The following is a 16102-nucleotide window of genomic DNA, read 5'->3' as shown; positions in this document are numbered from 1 at the left end:
TGCCTCTGGAAGTGGAAAAGGGGGCATGTGATGCTGAGAGAAGTGAAAGCTTCGTGAAATGGAAGGGTTGGAAGAGGAGAAAGCACAGGAGTGTAAAGGAGTGCAGAGAAGATTCCTTAGGCCATCTCTCCAGGGCTGTGGCTATCAGGCCACGGAGGCCGGCTTCACATCTTGCCTATGTCAACCCACAAGAACAGAAACCAGTGTAAGAGGCAAAGTGTTTATTTGGGATCAAAGAATTGCAATTCGGGGAGCACATATTCAGGTAGAAAACCAAATACTGTCCTGCTAGGGAATAAAAATCAGGGGCTTTTAAAGGCAAAGAAGGGAGGTTGTATTACAAAGAATTTTAATTGGAGTTGGAGGCAGAGAGCTAGTCTTGGCTACACGTGGATTGACTATTGATTCTATCGTCAGAAAATCCACAGTCCTCAGTCTTTGTGATCAGGATATCGGTTTTCCTGCTGACTTCTCAAACAATTGCTTGTAAAATCATTGCCATTTTGACCCAGTCCAAAGGTTTGGCCCAGTCCAAGGCTAGAGATACAGCAGGCAGTTTCTCTGGAAAGGCATCTCTGACTCCATTTTAAAATGGCTCCACTATAGTCAATTTTGACACTATTATGACTTAGAGCCTTCAGATATGAGACTTCTCTCTAAAAAGACAAACGTTCTCAGGGAAATGGTTTCAAATCTACATGCACTGCTATAAGCTTGTGATGTTTTCTATTATTATTAGGTTTGAGTTTTCAAAGCCCACCCCTTAAAAGGGTACCTGATTTCTTCTTATGCTTTCAATTCTAGTGCTGCCTCATTACAGCTGCTGCATTTAACCACCTTTTGGTGTGAATCATTGATAGAAGATGGGAATCAGGCCTAGGTCTGATCACCAATGCTTTGCAATTTTGAGGATTGTTTATTAAAATTATATAAAGATCAAGAAATGCCCATTACTGTTACTTATTATAAGAAAATTCCATACAGAACAAAGCAATTAAAAAATATAAACACCACAGTACAGCCAGGTACCATCTTAATTAAACTTCAGAGATTTCCCTATCTTGTGTAAAGACCTGAAAAAAAATTTTTTTTTTTAAGATTTTATTTATTTATTTTTTCCCCCAAAAGCCCCAAGATAGTTGTATGTCATAGCTGCACATCCTTCTAGTTGCTGTATGTGGGACTCAGCCTCAGCATGGCCGGAGAAGCGGTGCCTCTGTGCGCGCCCGGGATCCGAACCCGGGCCACCAGCATCGGAGCGCGCGCACTTAACTGCCAAGCCACAGGGCCGGCCCTGAAAAAATTTTTTTCAATCTTAACAGCTGCCCCCACAATTCGTCTTGGGGCAGGGGCAGGAGGGAGCTATCTCCTTGGAGGAAAGCCACTGATGAGCTTGTGGGGAGGGATGACACCGTGAGGGCTTCGAAGCTACAAGCATGTCAACTTCAGAGGAGGGTAAAACCTGCTCTCCCGGAGATTAGAGGGAGTTTGTTGTTTCTGCTCTTGCAAGGGAAGGGGAGGAGGAGCAGAGGGAGGGGGGAGGAAAGAGATCAGAGGAGGAGAGAGAAGCCAGCCAGATGGAGAGAAGCTGAGATAAGGTGGGGCAGAGGGGCCAGGACCGGGTTAGATAGTAATGCCACTCATTCCCATCAAATTTATTTGCTATTACTGCCCTGTAAACCCCGCCTTCCATCTCTATAGTAGATTCTATTCAGTTTACTCGTGGGAGCAAGGTCTCAGAAGTCTAGCAGGCCAAGAAAACGAAAGCCCCTCAGGACAATTCTCAAAAACCAAGGAGGTGGCTTTGGACTTCCCAAGCCCTGGAATTGGATTCACAGGACCCCAGCTGACATCTTTTTTCACATCATTTTTTTTTTCCTAACAAGTTGAGTATAAAAACAAATACCTTTTGTCTCACACTGAACTTTTACTTGGAGGTTAGAAGTCCTCACTTTCTAGGTTCTGATTTGGCCATGGATTTCAAAAAGCTTGCTGTTCAGAGCATTCACCTAAATACAAGTAACCAAAGCCTTTAATTGCCTGCCTACTCTAATTGCTTAGATAACACCTTATCTGTTTCTGTGCTCGGCTAATAACAGCCTCTGCTGTTACCTTCTTCTCTTCTTTCTAGGATAACTTGGTTCTTAGCGTTCTGGGTTTTAAATGCTTCTTCAAGCTTTCTCACTTTTTTTTCCTCCCTGGGTCAAAAGAGGAAATAGGAATATACTGTAAAATGATTCCTGGTTCATGTCATGGACGGAACAATGGTTTAACAATCAGGAAACCTTTACTAAAGGCTTCTAGCCTCAGCTCTACCATTAACTAGCAGTCACTCAGACTCTTTGAGTTTTCATTTACCCATTTATAAAATGAGAGTTTGGATTCCAACATCTTTAAAGTCCATTCCAGGGGCAGGTCCCATGGCGCAGCGGTTAAATTCACCCGTTCTGCTTCGGCAGCCCAGGGTTCGCGGGTTCAGATCCTGGGCACAGACCTATTCACCACTCATCAAGCCCTGCTGAGGTGGCCTCCCATAGAGAAGAACTAGAAGGATGTACAACTAAGATATAAAACTATGTACCGGGGGCTTTGGGGAGAAAAAAGAAAAAAAGAAGAAGATTGGCAAGAGATGTTAGCTCAGGGCCAATCTTCCTCAAAAAAAAGTCCATTCCAGGCCTAAATCTGGATCTCTGGACCCCCATAGTGTCCTACCCTATTCTCTCTCCTGAAACCTGGGGGACACAGCTGTGACTAAAGTGACTTTACATAGAATACCCCAAAGAATCCATTATATTCTTGAATCCTAATTATAAGCCAATAAAAACTGGTTTCTGTCTCCCATCTTTTTCTTTGAACTTTAGAAAATATAATTAATTAAAACAGAAGAATTTACAAAACAGAGTTTATGCAGTGGTTTCCCTGCAGGCAATCTTTGACAGACTTCTTTCAAATTCTGACGAACTCCCCAGGTGTTTGTTTTACAACATGTATTTGGTTTGGAGGTGCAGAACTAAAATAGCTATAGGAGAGACTTGTAATTACATAGTACAATCAGTGAAATTCCCAAGAATTCCATTTGGAAGGAGGAATAAGAATCTGGGTTTTGCAGTCAGGCAGACCTGGGTTCTTTTACTAAATGGTTCGACTTTGGATAGTTGCTTAACCTCTCTGAGCCTCAGTTTCTTCATCTGTAAAATGGGAATAATGATACCTCCCTGCAGGATTGTTGTCAGGACTAGATGTCAGGTGCATGTTAATCACTCAATACGTGTTTGTGTTCTTCCCCATTCAATACCATCTTATTTTTCACTTTGCTGATCAAGAGCACTTGGGTTTGGGACTCAGACAACTAGGTTCAATGCCCAATACCATAATTTTAGTAGCTCGGTGATTTGGGCCAAGTTCTGAACCTCCCGGAGGCTCTGTTTCCTCATCTGTAAAATGGAATTAATAACGACACTAACCTCCAGGGTTGGGAGGTGGAGGTAAAGCATTAGCACAGCGCCCAGCTCAAAGCAAGTGTTTAGTGAATAGCAGCTAGTAGTGGGAGCAGTCAGATCTCACAACGTCACCATCTGAGACCACAGGGAAAGGTGACCAGAGCAGTGATGGGGAGCAGCTGCCGAAAGACTGAGAAGGGTCAGCCAGGCAGCCAGAAAGAGGATCCAACCTGTGGAATAAGCTTCTCTTTCTCACCTTTACCTTTACTTTCCCGAGTTTTCTTTATCTTTCCCCTTTGTCTTCTTCCTCTCAGTTTCCTATGTAAAAAATGGTTGCATCCATAGCTGCATGAAATGTAAGCCATATACTGTTTTCTTTTCCTGCACAGCCTCCGTATGGTCTTGTGACTGCACATGCGTTCATGCGTTGACTCCTCATCATGCATTGACTCCTCATCAGGGTTGGGTTTTTTATTCCACGCTCCTAGACTGAACAGTGCATATGTGTGGAACTCAGTGCCATGAATTCTGTGCTATGTGCACTCTACTGCTTACTAACCACAATATTACTTCTTGTTCATACCTAAGAGAAGAAAAGGCCTAATTGCTAAGAATCCTGGGGGCAACATTAACTCTCAGGAAGGACCACGACTTAGTCTTTGCATTTCTCCTTTGCCTCTATAAGAGCATAGTTGACTTGTTCTGTCCTGTTGCCTCTTGTTTTATCATGCTGTACATAATCAATTACCCTAGCATTTCCAACAGGACTGACTCTACCTGCTTTTCTTTCACTGAATATTTAGACTGGGGCTAAATGGCTGCTTGTTTTTATTTAAAAGTTAAACACAAAATATTTGACAGAAATTGGCTTCTCTTCAAGATCGACCAGAAGAGAAGAACTGTGTTTGTGAGTTATGTAATATTATTAGTTATATACATATTAGTTATGACAAATATTTTAATCACTGTTACTACTGAGTTTAAAAAATATATGTATGTATATATGTAGTATATATATGTGTATGTGTGTATAACATTTAATAATATAGTATTTCACTGCAAACTACGCTAGAAGCCAGTTTTTTTAAGACATGAATGTTTTGAAATATGAGTTAACAGTCATTACTAACAACCATTCAAACTTTATGGCCTATGCGCATTTTGCAACATATCCCACCTGATTTCACCTACTTGAGAGGCTGGATGGTGCAGTCACATAGTCTCAGATTTAAACTTCAAAACCCTGGCTAAAATTGCTTAGCCTTCCTCTGCAGCTGACAGTTTTACCCCAAGGTTACTTAAAAGATAAACCAAGAACAAAGACAGGCCTGTAGCTTCTTTAAAACTGTGTTGATTATTTCTCCCTAACAACTTACCTTTATTTCTCACAGAAGCAGAGTGAGCTAGGAGGAAAAGGGAACACTTTCTCCCTGACCAAAGCAGGGGGCCCCTGGAAGGGTGACCAGCCAGGTCTCAACAGCCGTCTGAGCTCCTAGGCAGATGGGAGGAGGACAGGGGTCCTGCTCATAGAATTCCCAGATGGAAAAGTCCATGAAGCAGCTCCAGCCCAGGGATTAAGCATCCACTTGACTGAAGCTGGCAGGGTGGGGGTGGGGGGGGTGCTCCCTAGACATCTTCCCTATATTCTGAGCCAATATCCCCACCAGTGGCCCTTGCTTGTTGCTCAGCGCCTGGCCTCTGCTTAGGCAATTTATGGGGGTGAGTTGAAGCTGTGTTTATATGACTAAAACAAAAAACTTCTGGTTTTATGATTTTCAAACACAATAATCCATATTTATATACAGTATTATCACATCACCCATGAACTGGGAGTCATAATAAAGTGTTGAGAGTAGATTTTAAAAAGAGGAGGAGGTGCGTGGGGTCTCCTACAAAGTGAAGGTTGTCACCTTCTTCACCACATCACATGTTTGGGAAGATTAAATGATAGACTTACTGGTAGATTGCATGACTGTTGCCACCATCAGCCCATCAGAAAACAGACAGACATGCACAAATGTAAAGGTCATTCATATCAGCATCATTGGGAAGAGCAAAAGGTTGGGAAAAGTTCAAATATTTATCAGTATGGTTCATCTATAAATAGACTATAATACAATCATGGAAAGATTGAGGAAGTTCTTTCAGTATTGATTTGTAACCATCACACGCACAAACACACACCTATGCATATACTCTCATATAAATAGTGAACAAAAAGTGATGGTGTTTATAGTATGCTACCAATTGTTTAAAAAAGGAGAGGGAGAGAATGAATATGGTTGCATTTTATGTATATATTTGCTTGCATATGTATAAAATATCTCTGGAAGGATACACACAAAAGGATAACCTTGGCTGTCCTTGAGGAAGGGAACTGGAGCGCTGAGAGATGGGGTGGGGGGAGATTTTTCACTGTCCCCTTTTGGACCTTCCAATATTGAGCTATGTAGAAAAATAACCTATTCAAAAATAAACAATTATTTTAAAAGAGAAAGGAAAAAAAAATCACTGAGGAGCTGTAGGAAAATGCTCTTAAGGCAAGAATCCCACATGGGATAGAAGTTTAGTAAAATACGCCTTGTCCAGTCTCAAAGTGCTCAGAAGTTAAAATAAACCACTTGAAATAAAGGTTCAATCATCCTGGTAAGATGGTCCTGGTTGTTAAGTCTCTGTGCTGAGAAGAAGGACCTTTCTGGTCGAAGGAAAGGGAGGGGGGTTTCCACAGCAAGGCAGCAAAGATGAGGAGAAGGGAAAAGGTTTGGTGAGCCTCATGTAAAGGAGAAACCTAGTCTTTCCCTACTGTTGTAGGGAAAAACCTCCGTTCAGTCTATCTCCCATGTGTTTCCTTTACTGCCTACACAAAACACCCGCACTTTTGACGCTTCTGGTCACCAGACGTGTGGAGGTTTTTCCCCACATCAAGCAATTCTCTGTGACATCAGCTGGGTGTCCTGCAACTTAACTCAATTCTGGCACTGTCTACCCAGAGATAGCGTCAGATCCCACAGGTTAAGGGCGCAATCCCACAAGACTGCTGCCTCCCCAGCCCCAGCACACACACACTTCAGACATCAGCCGCAAGCCCAAGTTGTCACCTGTGCTTCTGACCAACTGGGTATAGATCAGAGGTTCCAATGACCCCCTCCTTGGGTTTGATTAATTTGCTAGAGTGGCTCACAGAACTCAGGGAAACACTTACTTACATTTACCAGTTTACTGAAGGATATATGATAAAGCATACAGATGAACAGCCAGATGAAGAGATATATACGGTGAGGTCTGGGAGGGTCCCAAATGCAGGAGCTTCTCTCCCTGGGGAGTTGGGGGTGCGTCACCTTCCCAGGGTGGTTGTATTCCCAGTGTGGATGTGTTCACTCACCTGGAAGCTCTCTGAACCCCATCCTCTTATTTTATAGAGGCTTCCCCAGATAGGCATGATCAATTAACTCCATTTCTAGCCTCTCTCCCCTCTCTGGAGGATGAGGGGTAAGGCTGAAAATTCCAAGCTTCTAATCATGGCTTGGTCTTTCTGGTGACCAGCCCCCATCCAGGAGCCAACCAGTCACCCCAATAGAACAAGAGATGCTCCTAGTGCTCTTATCACTTAGGACATTACAAGGGTTTTAGGAGCTCCTGTGCCAAGGACAGGGGGGAGGCAAAGACCAATATGTATTTTTCCAATATCTCATACCCAACATTGGTATAAAAGAAATTTCCAGTTATTTCAACTAGATCATCAGATGCTCGAGACCAAGATCCAGGACTGTCAGATTTGTACCCTTTTATATAACTTCCCCATGTTTGCCCCTTAAATCTTGTCTTTTCTCTTGTAATGATGGACATTAAAGTCTTAAAATGAAGAGGGTCCCCAAGCTTGTTTTCAGGGACAGCAAGGAAGGGTGGACGTAAAGAGACCATCTTCCCAGAGCCAATCTTGGAGGGAAAAGAAACCCAACAGTCTGGATAGGCGGTGACAATTACCAAGAGGAGAGGAGAGTGGGGAGGAGGATGGGTGAGGGGAAGTCCCTGGGACCTGTCACTAGTGAAAAAGGAGAGCGTAAGAGGAGCCTGCCTGGGCCTGTGAACTTCCCCTTGGGACTTAGGAGGAAGGGGTTCCTCAGTGCAGTGATAAATAAGCTTTCCGTGGTAATAGGATTAAATTTGAAACTGTTACAGGTACAAATTTGTGACTAGCCCATTCTTGTATCACAGAGAGCTAGGCTTTTTCTTCATTCAACAGGTATTATTTTATTTTCATTGTTACTAAAATAGCACAAAGAAACACTTCTGTTTGTTCTCTTACCTTATGCTGATCTGAGAACAACACTGAAAATGCTTATTCTATGCTGATCTTAACACTGAAAACTTTAAATGAGGGAAGATTATTTACTTCCATTTCTGCCCCTTTCCCTCTTTGATTTTAACAACTTGCTACATTTAACCTCAACTTTGCCTACTCTTTCCCAGAAAAGTCATCAACTAATGTATGGATCTACCATAGACAGGCACCCGTAAATCAATGAGGTAGAAGATTCCAGCTTTGCTCTCAGGGAGCTTGCGATCTCAGCGGGAGACAAATAATTACATTCAGAAACAAATACTAATGCCCGAGAGCATATATTCAATGCTAAGTCAGAGGTCTCAATAATAATGGCTTCAGGAATCCAACTGAGGCAGAATCCGGGAGAGTCAAGACACTCAAGCTTCTTGGAGAAGGTGGGCCTTGAAGGACAGGTTAGATTTAGAGAAGTAAAGAGAGCACGTGAGGCAAGACCAGTTGGTGTGGAGCATCGGGATAAATAATGAAGGACTTGGTTCGCTGGAGAAGAGGACAGGAGAGAGCAGTCATTGGCTGAAGCAATGTCTGATTCAATGAAAGTCTAAAGTAGGATTTCCCCCCAAATTAATAGAAACCCAGTGTGTCGCAAACGTATCCATCAGAGTGTTAGTGGGATGTAACAAGTGATCTGACTGCGGAGACTTGCCAGCTGAATATGGAGTCATAGGTGGGGGATTGTGTTCAGGGAAGGCTACATATCTGTATACCTGCCGAATCCCATTATGTCTCTCTGCACACAGTAGGGGCCGAGATAAGGGTGAACTTACAAGAGTCCATCACTCCCGCTTCCTGCAAGCTCAGCTCGTATCATTTCTTTCTCTTGCTCTTTTCCATTCCTTCCTCTTCCCTTTCCTGTTCGCGGCCAGATGTCAAGGAGAAATCCTTTCTCACTGTGAGTTTTGATTGAATTGTCAGCCTGTGACATTTGCCTTTTTAGAGAGAATGAGTGCATGCACAGATTAGTGGGGAGGATAAAATATGGGAACTCTACCAATACTCGCCTGCTCTAAGAATCCCAAGTCGCCAGACTCAGCTCCAACACCTTTCGCTCTGTGAGCTTGGGCTGACACTTAAACTGCCTGTTCTTTGGTTTCATTTATTTGTACGATGGAGATGTTAATACCTACCCCCCTCCTTTGCAGAATTTTCTTGAGGTTCAAATGAAATTATGGTTGTGAAAGCACCTTGGAGACTAAAGAACTTATTAGTAGCTCAAGGTGAAGATTGCATGGGGGTAAGGGGTGGTGAAATTGGGATGTCTCAGTAAATCCTATCCAGCCCTATGATTTTATAAAATTGTTTTATGTCATTACAATACAGTAAGCTTAATTATATAGCTTCCTCAGATGTTTTGATGACTCTCACTCTAATGATATCTTTCTCCTCCCTAGATATCCCTAAGTACAGAGCCCAGCTCCCCTCTACCAGTTCCAGCTCATTTGGCCTGGCCTCCTCGTCAGTTAGTGGGGCTCCCGGCCACCGAAGCAGCAACAAAAATTCTCATGCAGCATCTTCAGAGACGCTCTGGCTTCCAGTCGTTACCCATCCAGGCTCCAGATCCAAAGCCAATTTAAAAATGTGAAAAGCTTTTTATAGAGATGACAAGATGCTCTACATGTTGGAGAGTTGGATGTTACTTGGCTCCTCTATTAGAAACTTCCAGTTTAGGTACCTTATTGCGAACGTGAGTTCTACAGTCATGGCATAAATGTTGACATATTTACAAACCGAGATACAAATGTGGTGATAGATACCATGGGCTTGATAAAGGGACATATGATAGCACCATAGGTAATATTGGGTGTTTGAGACAGGGTCGCAGAAGGATACAGACAGCACACTCCCAAGGCTACTTGGGCAGTTTAATGATGGGGCTATTTATCTTGGTGTCTTAATTGCTAGTGCTGCTATAACAAAGTACCACTGTCTTAATCCGTTTGGGCTGCTATAACAAAAATACCATAGATGGGTGGCTTGTAAACAACAGACATTTATTTTCTCACAATTCTGGATGCTGGGAAGTCCAAGATCAAAATATTGGCAGGGTTGATTTCTCCTGAGGCTTCTCTAGTTGGCTTGTGGAGGGCCACCTTCTCCCTGTGTCTTCGCATAGTCTTCCTTCCGTGCATGTCTGTGTCTTAATCTCCTCTTATAAGGACATAAGTCAGATTGGATTAGAGCCCACCCATATGACCTCATTTAACCTTAATTACCTCTTTGAAGACCCTATTCTCAAAGACAGTCACATTCTGAGGTCCTGGGGGTTAGGACTGCAACATAGGAATTTGAGGGGACACAACTCAGCCCACAACGCAGATTGTGGGCAGGGTTAAGAGAATCAAGACGAGATAGTGAAGCACCTAGGAACTAGTAATAGTGGAAGCTTTTATCATCCTTTGGCCTGAAGAGACTGTAGGGAAAGGGCATGTTGTTCCTAGAACCCACTGAGAGCTGTAGCCACGAGAGAGGGGCAGCCTAACAGGATGTATGCCACATGCTGGAGGAACCCAGCCACCAAGGAAAGCAAAGCCTAGCAGGGAGGGAAGAGGGAGAAGACCCAACCCCTCTCTCTCCCCACCTTTGACGCTCCAGCAGCGCTTCCCTTTGGTCAACCCCATCTGGGAGTCAGAGAACAAAGACACCAGGGGGATGCAGTTCTCAGATGTCAGCCTCCTAGGCAAGTAGCAGAGCTCAGAAGTGTGGCCAGGAGTGGGTGGAGAGGGGTAGGATGTGAGTGGACAATGAAAAATAACCAGCACAGTGGGGGGAATGTGTACATTATCAAAAGAGGAATTATGATTGATATTCAAGCAATGTGAATGGTCTGTAAGGAGTTACAGGAAAACAGAAAATGTTACTTAGCTGCAAAAATATTCCTCATGCATTCTAACTCAACCACCTACTCATGTAACCATTTCAAAGTCCCAGAAGTTACCATTCTAGGAACTTATTTTCCTAAGTAAAGCAGAATGATAGAAAAACAAATATGTTTGTTCATGTAATGTTGAACACGTATGTTCTTATGCTACATACTGAATATATATATTTTTGAATAGTTTAAAATGGTGCCCTGGCAGGACGGCCCAGGATACAGTGGTTTAAATGCTCAAATGATTGGTGGAGGACAAAATATGACCAACTTACAATCGATTTGTTTGCAGCACCCAGGGTAAAGCTAACACACGGCTCTGAGGCAGAGAAGAAAGAAAACACACCTGCTTGAGACCTTGTGTGCTTCCCATGGGCAAAGCACACGGCTGTGAGTTAGAGTTTCCTCTGCCTGAAGCCTGAGCCCTCAGGGTCGGCCCCCAGGAGCCAGGCACAGCTGTACAAGCTGGGGGGCCCTGCAGCTCCAGGATTCTGCTTCACTTTGTCCCAGTGAACCCCTGTGATTATGTCAGGAACCAGTCATGTTGTGGGCATATGTTTGAATAGGCCAGTCTGGAATATGTCCCCAGGCCCCTTCTGGAATAAACCAGGATCTTCTCGGGCAAGGACATATCAAGAGAAAGAAGGGCTCATCCAGTACAAGTGGCTACATCTTGTCTTACACTGTATTTGGGTTACCTATTGCTGTGAAACTAATCACCCCTAAACTTAGTTGCTTACAACAACAATCTGTTATTCTCCTCATGCACCTGCAGTTTGGGAGGGCTGTGGGGGAGAACATGTCAACAATCCACACAGCATCCTCTGGGTCTTCTCAACGGAGGGCTGGAGGATACACTTCCAAGATGGTGGAGGACATAGCTGGAAAGTTGGTGCTGGCCATCCACTAGGCACTCAGCCAGGGCTGAGGGCCAAAGGCCTCGTTCCTCTCCACGTGGACTAGGATTTTCATAGCATGGGGCCTGGGTTCTGAGGCCCGATATCCCAAGAGAGAGCCAGGTGGAATCTGAATCCCCTTTTTGTCCTGGCCTTGGAAGCCTCATAGTGTCGCTCCATCTTCCCCTGGTGATCACAGAGGCTTGTCCAATTTCAAGCAGAGGGGACAGACTCGGGAGACTTGCCAGGTTCTGGAAGAACCTGTGGGATGGGAAATATTGCAACCGTTTTGGAAAGGACTCTCTGCCTCAGAATGGTTCCTTGTGTGACCCTTCACCGTCACAGGTCACAGCATAGTTATATAAACTAGGTGCATCCCCTGCAGTAGTCAGCTCAGCTGCCATAACAAAATACCACAGACTGGGGGGCTTAAACAACAGAAATTAATTTTCTCACAGTTCTGGAGGCTGGAAGTCCCAGATCAAGGTGTCGTGTCGGCAGGGTTGATGTCTGCTGAGAGCTCTCTCTGGGGTTGCCTTTTCACTGTGTGTTCACATGGCCTTTCCTTGTTGCCTGTGCAGAGAGAGAGAGATTGAGAGAGAGAGGGTGAAAGAGAGAGAGATCTCCCTCGTGTTTCTTCCTATAAGGTCACTAAATCCTATCAGATCAAGGCCTTACCCTTATGATCTTATTGAACCTTAATTACTTCTCTAGAGGTCCCATCTCTAAATACAGCCACTCTAGAGGTTAAAACTTCAACATATGAATTTGGGGGGGACACAAACATTCAGTCCATAACATCCCCCATAGTGATATGAATTAGACAACAATTGATAAATTTATATTGATATTCATTAATTCAAGAAAACTTTATTGAACACCTACCACGTGCCAGACTCTCTGCTAGGCTCTGGGAATACAGGTAGGAGAAAAGAACAGTTCCTGCCTTTAATGAGTTTATAACTGTGAGGGAGGCCGAGCAGCCACTACAATACAGTGACAGCTCCTGGGAGGGACAGATAAACCATTCCATGAGGAGCTGCAGGAGTGATGTCCAAGCAGAAACTGAGGATGAAGAGGTGGGACAGACAAGGGGGAGCATTCTAGAGAAAGGAATAAGATATGCAGAAACCCAAGGCAAAACTAGGGTGACCACCATCCTGGTTTGCCCAGGGCTGTTCTGGTTTTTAGCGCTACAAGTCCCATGTCCAGGAAACGCCTCAGTCACAGTGCCTTGGAGTGGGAGTTGTAGCAGGGTTGGTGAGAGAGAAAGCTGGAGAAGCATGCAGGAGCCCAAACAGGAACTAAACCGTGCTAAGGAATTAAGACTTTATCTTGAAAGTAGTCAAGCAATTAATAAGTGATCTTCAAAAGGGGAGTGACTTGCTAAGACTTGCATTTAGAAAGATCTCTATCTGCTGGATAATTAAGAAGAGGGACAATACTGAAAGCCAATTAGGAAGCCATTGCAGTTTTCAAGGGAAGAGAAAATGGTGACTTAAAGTAAAATAATGGAGGGGGTTGGAGAGCACCAGGGGATTTTGAATATCTTAAGGAGAAGTAGCAGAACTTAGAAATAGAGATGTGGGAGGTGAGAGACAAGGAGAAATCAAGGATGACTCCCAGAGTCCTGGCTTGGGCAACTGGAAGAAGTCTTGGGAAGTAATTAGGATGGTTTGGAAATACCTTGCCCACACCGTCCTACTCAAGAATACAGACAGAGCATCTATTCTTCTGCTTCCCATACAGCTCTTGTTGACTTAAAATCTCAGTTATTGTGCAACTGACCCAGAAGTCTCCGGCGTAGCCACGTGACTTACAGGAACTTCAGGATAAGGAGGTTTGGGGCAAGAAGGAAACAGGCATTTATTACACTGGATACTTCCCAAACACTTATGTACTCTATCTTATTTGATCTCACAAGAGTCACGAGGGAGGTAAGTGGGTATTGTTATGCCCAGTTCATACCTGCAGAATTGGGGATGAAGTAATGAGCCACAGGTGGCCACGGCTACAAAGCAGCAGAGATGGGCTTTAAACCCAGATGTGTTTGAGTCTCAAGAACTGTTCTTTCGGGGCCGGCCCCGTGGCTTAGCAGTTAAGTGCGCGTGCTCCGCTGCTGGTGGCCCGGGTTCGGATCCCGGGCGTGCACCGACGCACCGCTTCTCCGGCCATGCTGAGGCCGCGTCCCACATACAGCAACTAGAAGGATGTGCAACTATGACATACAACTATCTACTGGGGCTTTGGGGGGCAGGGGGAATAAATAAATAAATAAAATCTTTAAAAAAAAAAAAAAAGAACTGCTCTTTCCACCACGCTACTTTTCTAATTAACAGTAGTTTCTACCTGATGGGATATTTTGTCACATCTACTGCCATGCCTGGATTCTGTCTTCACTCAGCATTCGAGGAGGATGCAGAACAAGGGAAGGACTCTACCTGCTCAGGACTCAAAGAGGCCAGCCGAAGGCTGCTTCCAGGAGCAAGGATTGCAAGAGAGCTTCTGCATCCTTTCTAACTGGTCCTCACACTGATTTTACTTGCAAAAACCCTAAATCCAGAGGACCTACATAATTATCTTTGTGAGCATCAAGGCCAGGGGAAGCTACGGAGACAGTGTCCCGATCAACAGCCAGTTTAGGGAAGGAGGGAGCGTCAGGAGGTGAAACTTGAGAGAGAGGTAACTATGAAGGACACTACAGGGAAGAAAGAAACACAGGATGAGTTCCCAGGGCCTCCCTCCAAAAGAGAGGGAGTGCACAAGTGAGCTTGTCTAAATCTTAGAAGGGCTCTGGAAACCTGACAGCTAGACCTGTGTGCCCCTCCATGGAGGCTGCCCTCCCAGGTCAGGGATACCCTGGAGCTGGAGCCTTAAGAGAAACCCCAGTGCCACCTTGAGCTCTTTCTTAACCAGCTAGGTTTACATTTTGATGTGAATCTTGACTTATCTCCTGTGAAGTCTCAATCCTTTGATTCACGTAGTAATCTATCCATTTTGCTTATAATCTCCTACTGTTGTTATTTCTGCATGTATTTTATCCGCCTCCCCCTTCTCTTCTAGATTGGGAATTCTTGAAGGATCCCAGTTACACTCAATCTATATTTCCGCATTTTCTTTTATGCAGTAGGCACATGACTGGAGTTTGACTGTTGTCATTGGAATGTCAGCAGGAGATCTGAAACGTTCATTTCTCAGCTGGCTTCTTTATTCACTGACACTGGCAGAGAAAGGACACAAGAGGGTGCTCCTTCCCCTCCTTTATGAGTCCAGGGAGCTGCACCTTTTCTGCCCATTTAGGTCTCTTGAAAAATCATACATGACTGATGTTGGTGAAAACATTTTTTACGACTATTGGGGAGAGGCTTTGGGGAATTTTGAATATTTATACTGGCATCCTTAGGGAAATATTTATTCAGCTCAGGTCTTTGATTCCATTCTAATCAATCAAACAAATATTCACATAGTTTTTTACGAACTTACAGTCTAAAGAAGAAACGTATATTTTAGAAAGTAACCAACCACTTTACACCCATTAGGATGGCTATTATAGCAAACTCAAAATAACAAGTGTTGGCAAGGATGTGGAGAAATTAGAACCTTTGTGCATTGCTGGTGGGAATGTGAAATGGCAGCTGTTATGGAAAACAGTATGGAGATTCCTCAAAAAATTAAATATAGAATTACCATGTGATCCAGCAATTCCACTTCTGGGTATATACCCAAAAGAATTGACAGCAGGGACTCAAAGAGATATTTGTACATCCATGTTCAAAGCAGTATTATTTATAATAGCCAAAAGGTGGAAACAACCCAAGTGTCCATAGACAGATGAATGGATAAACAAAATGTAGTGTATACATTGGAACATGTATAGACATGTTCATACAATGTACACACAGTGGATTGTATGTACATACAATGTATGTGTATGTACATACAAGTACATACAATGGATTATTATTCAACCTTAAAAAGGAAGGCATTTCTGACACCTGCTACAACATGGATGAACCTTCATGACATTATGCTAAGTAAAATAAGCCAGTCACAAAATAATCTAGGTATGATTCCCCTACCTAGAATAGTCAAATTCAAAGAGACAGCAATAGAATAGAGGTTTCCAAGGGCTGTGGAGAGGGGAAAATGGGGAGTTAGTGTTTAGTGGGTACAGAGTTTCGGTTCTGGAAGATGGATGGTGATGATAGTTGCACAGGATGTGAATGTACTTATTGCCACTGAAATGTACACTTAAAAATGGTTAAAATCAAGAATTTTATGTTATGTGTATTTTAACACAATAAAAAAAGAGAATAAAGGGGGAAAAACAACCAACATGTACAGTTATTAGTACTAAAATAGAGGGAAGTACTGAGGATGAAGCAGTTTATTCTGCCTGGGGGGAGAGGCTAGGAAAAGTTACAAGCAGGGATAACAGCGTTCTGGGTCCTGAAAGATGTTTAGTGGATAAAGCAGGATAAGCTCTTAGGCTCTTCTTGATGCCACAAATTATAGTCCTTATGCTGCAATGCTCTCTCTGAGACCCTACACTCTC

General features: G+C 43.6%; 1 protein-coding gene across 2 annotated transcripts in view; it reads left to right on the top strand.

Annotated features, from left to right (window-relative positions):
• Positions 1-13802, top strand: part of FBXO16 (F-box protein 16) — a 57527-nt gene extending 43725 nt beyond the window's left edge. For both annotated transcript variants that reach the window (XM_087437375.1, XM_087437376.1), the window contains exon 8: positions 9174-13802. In XM_087437375.1, coding sequence (XP_087293501.1) covers positions 9174-9356 — 183 coding nt within the window. In that variant the 3' untranslated portion in view covers positions 9357-13802. The remainder of the gene's footprint in view (positions 1-9173) is intronic.
• Positions 13803-16102: the final 2300 nt, after the last annotated feature.

The sequence above is a fragment of the Ceratotherium simum genome, chromosome 12, assembly GCF_057802395.1.
Source record: "Ceratotherium simum simum isolate JZ-2026a chromosome 12, ASM5780239v1, whole genome shotgun sequence".
Classification (NCBI taxonomy): domain Eukaryota; kingdom Metazoa; phylum Chordata; class Mammalia; order Perissodactyla; family Rhinocerotidae; genus Ceratotherium; species Ceratotherium simum.
This window is presented reverse-complemented; position numbering and strand designations above follow the sequence as displayed.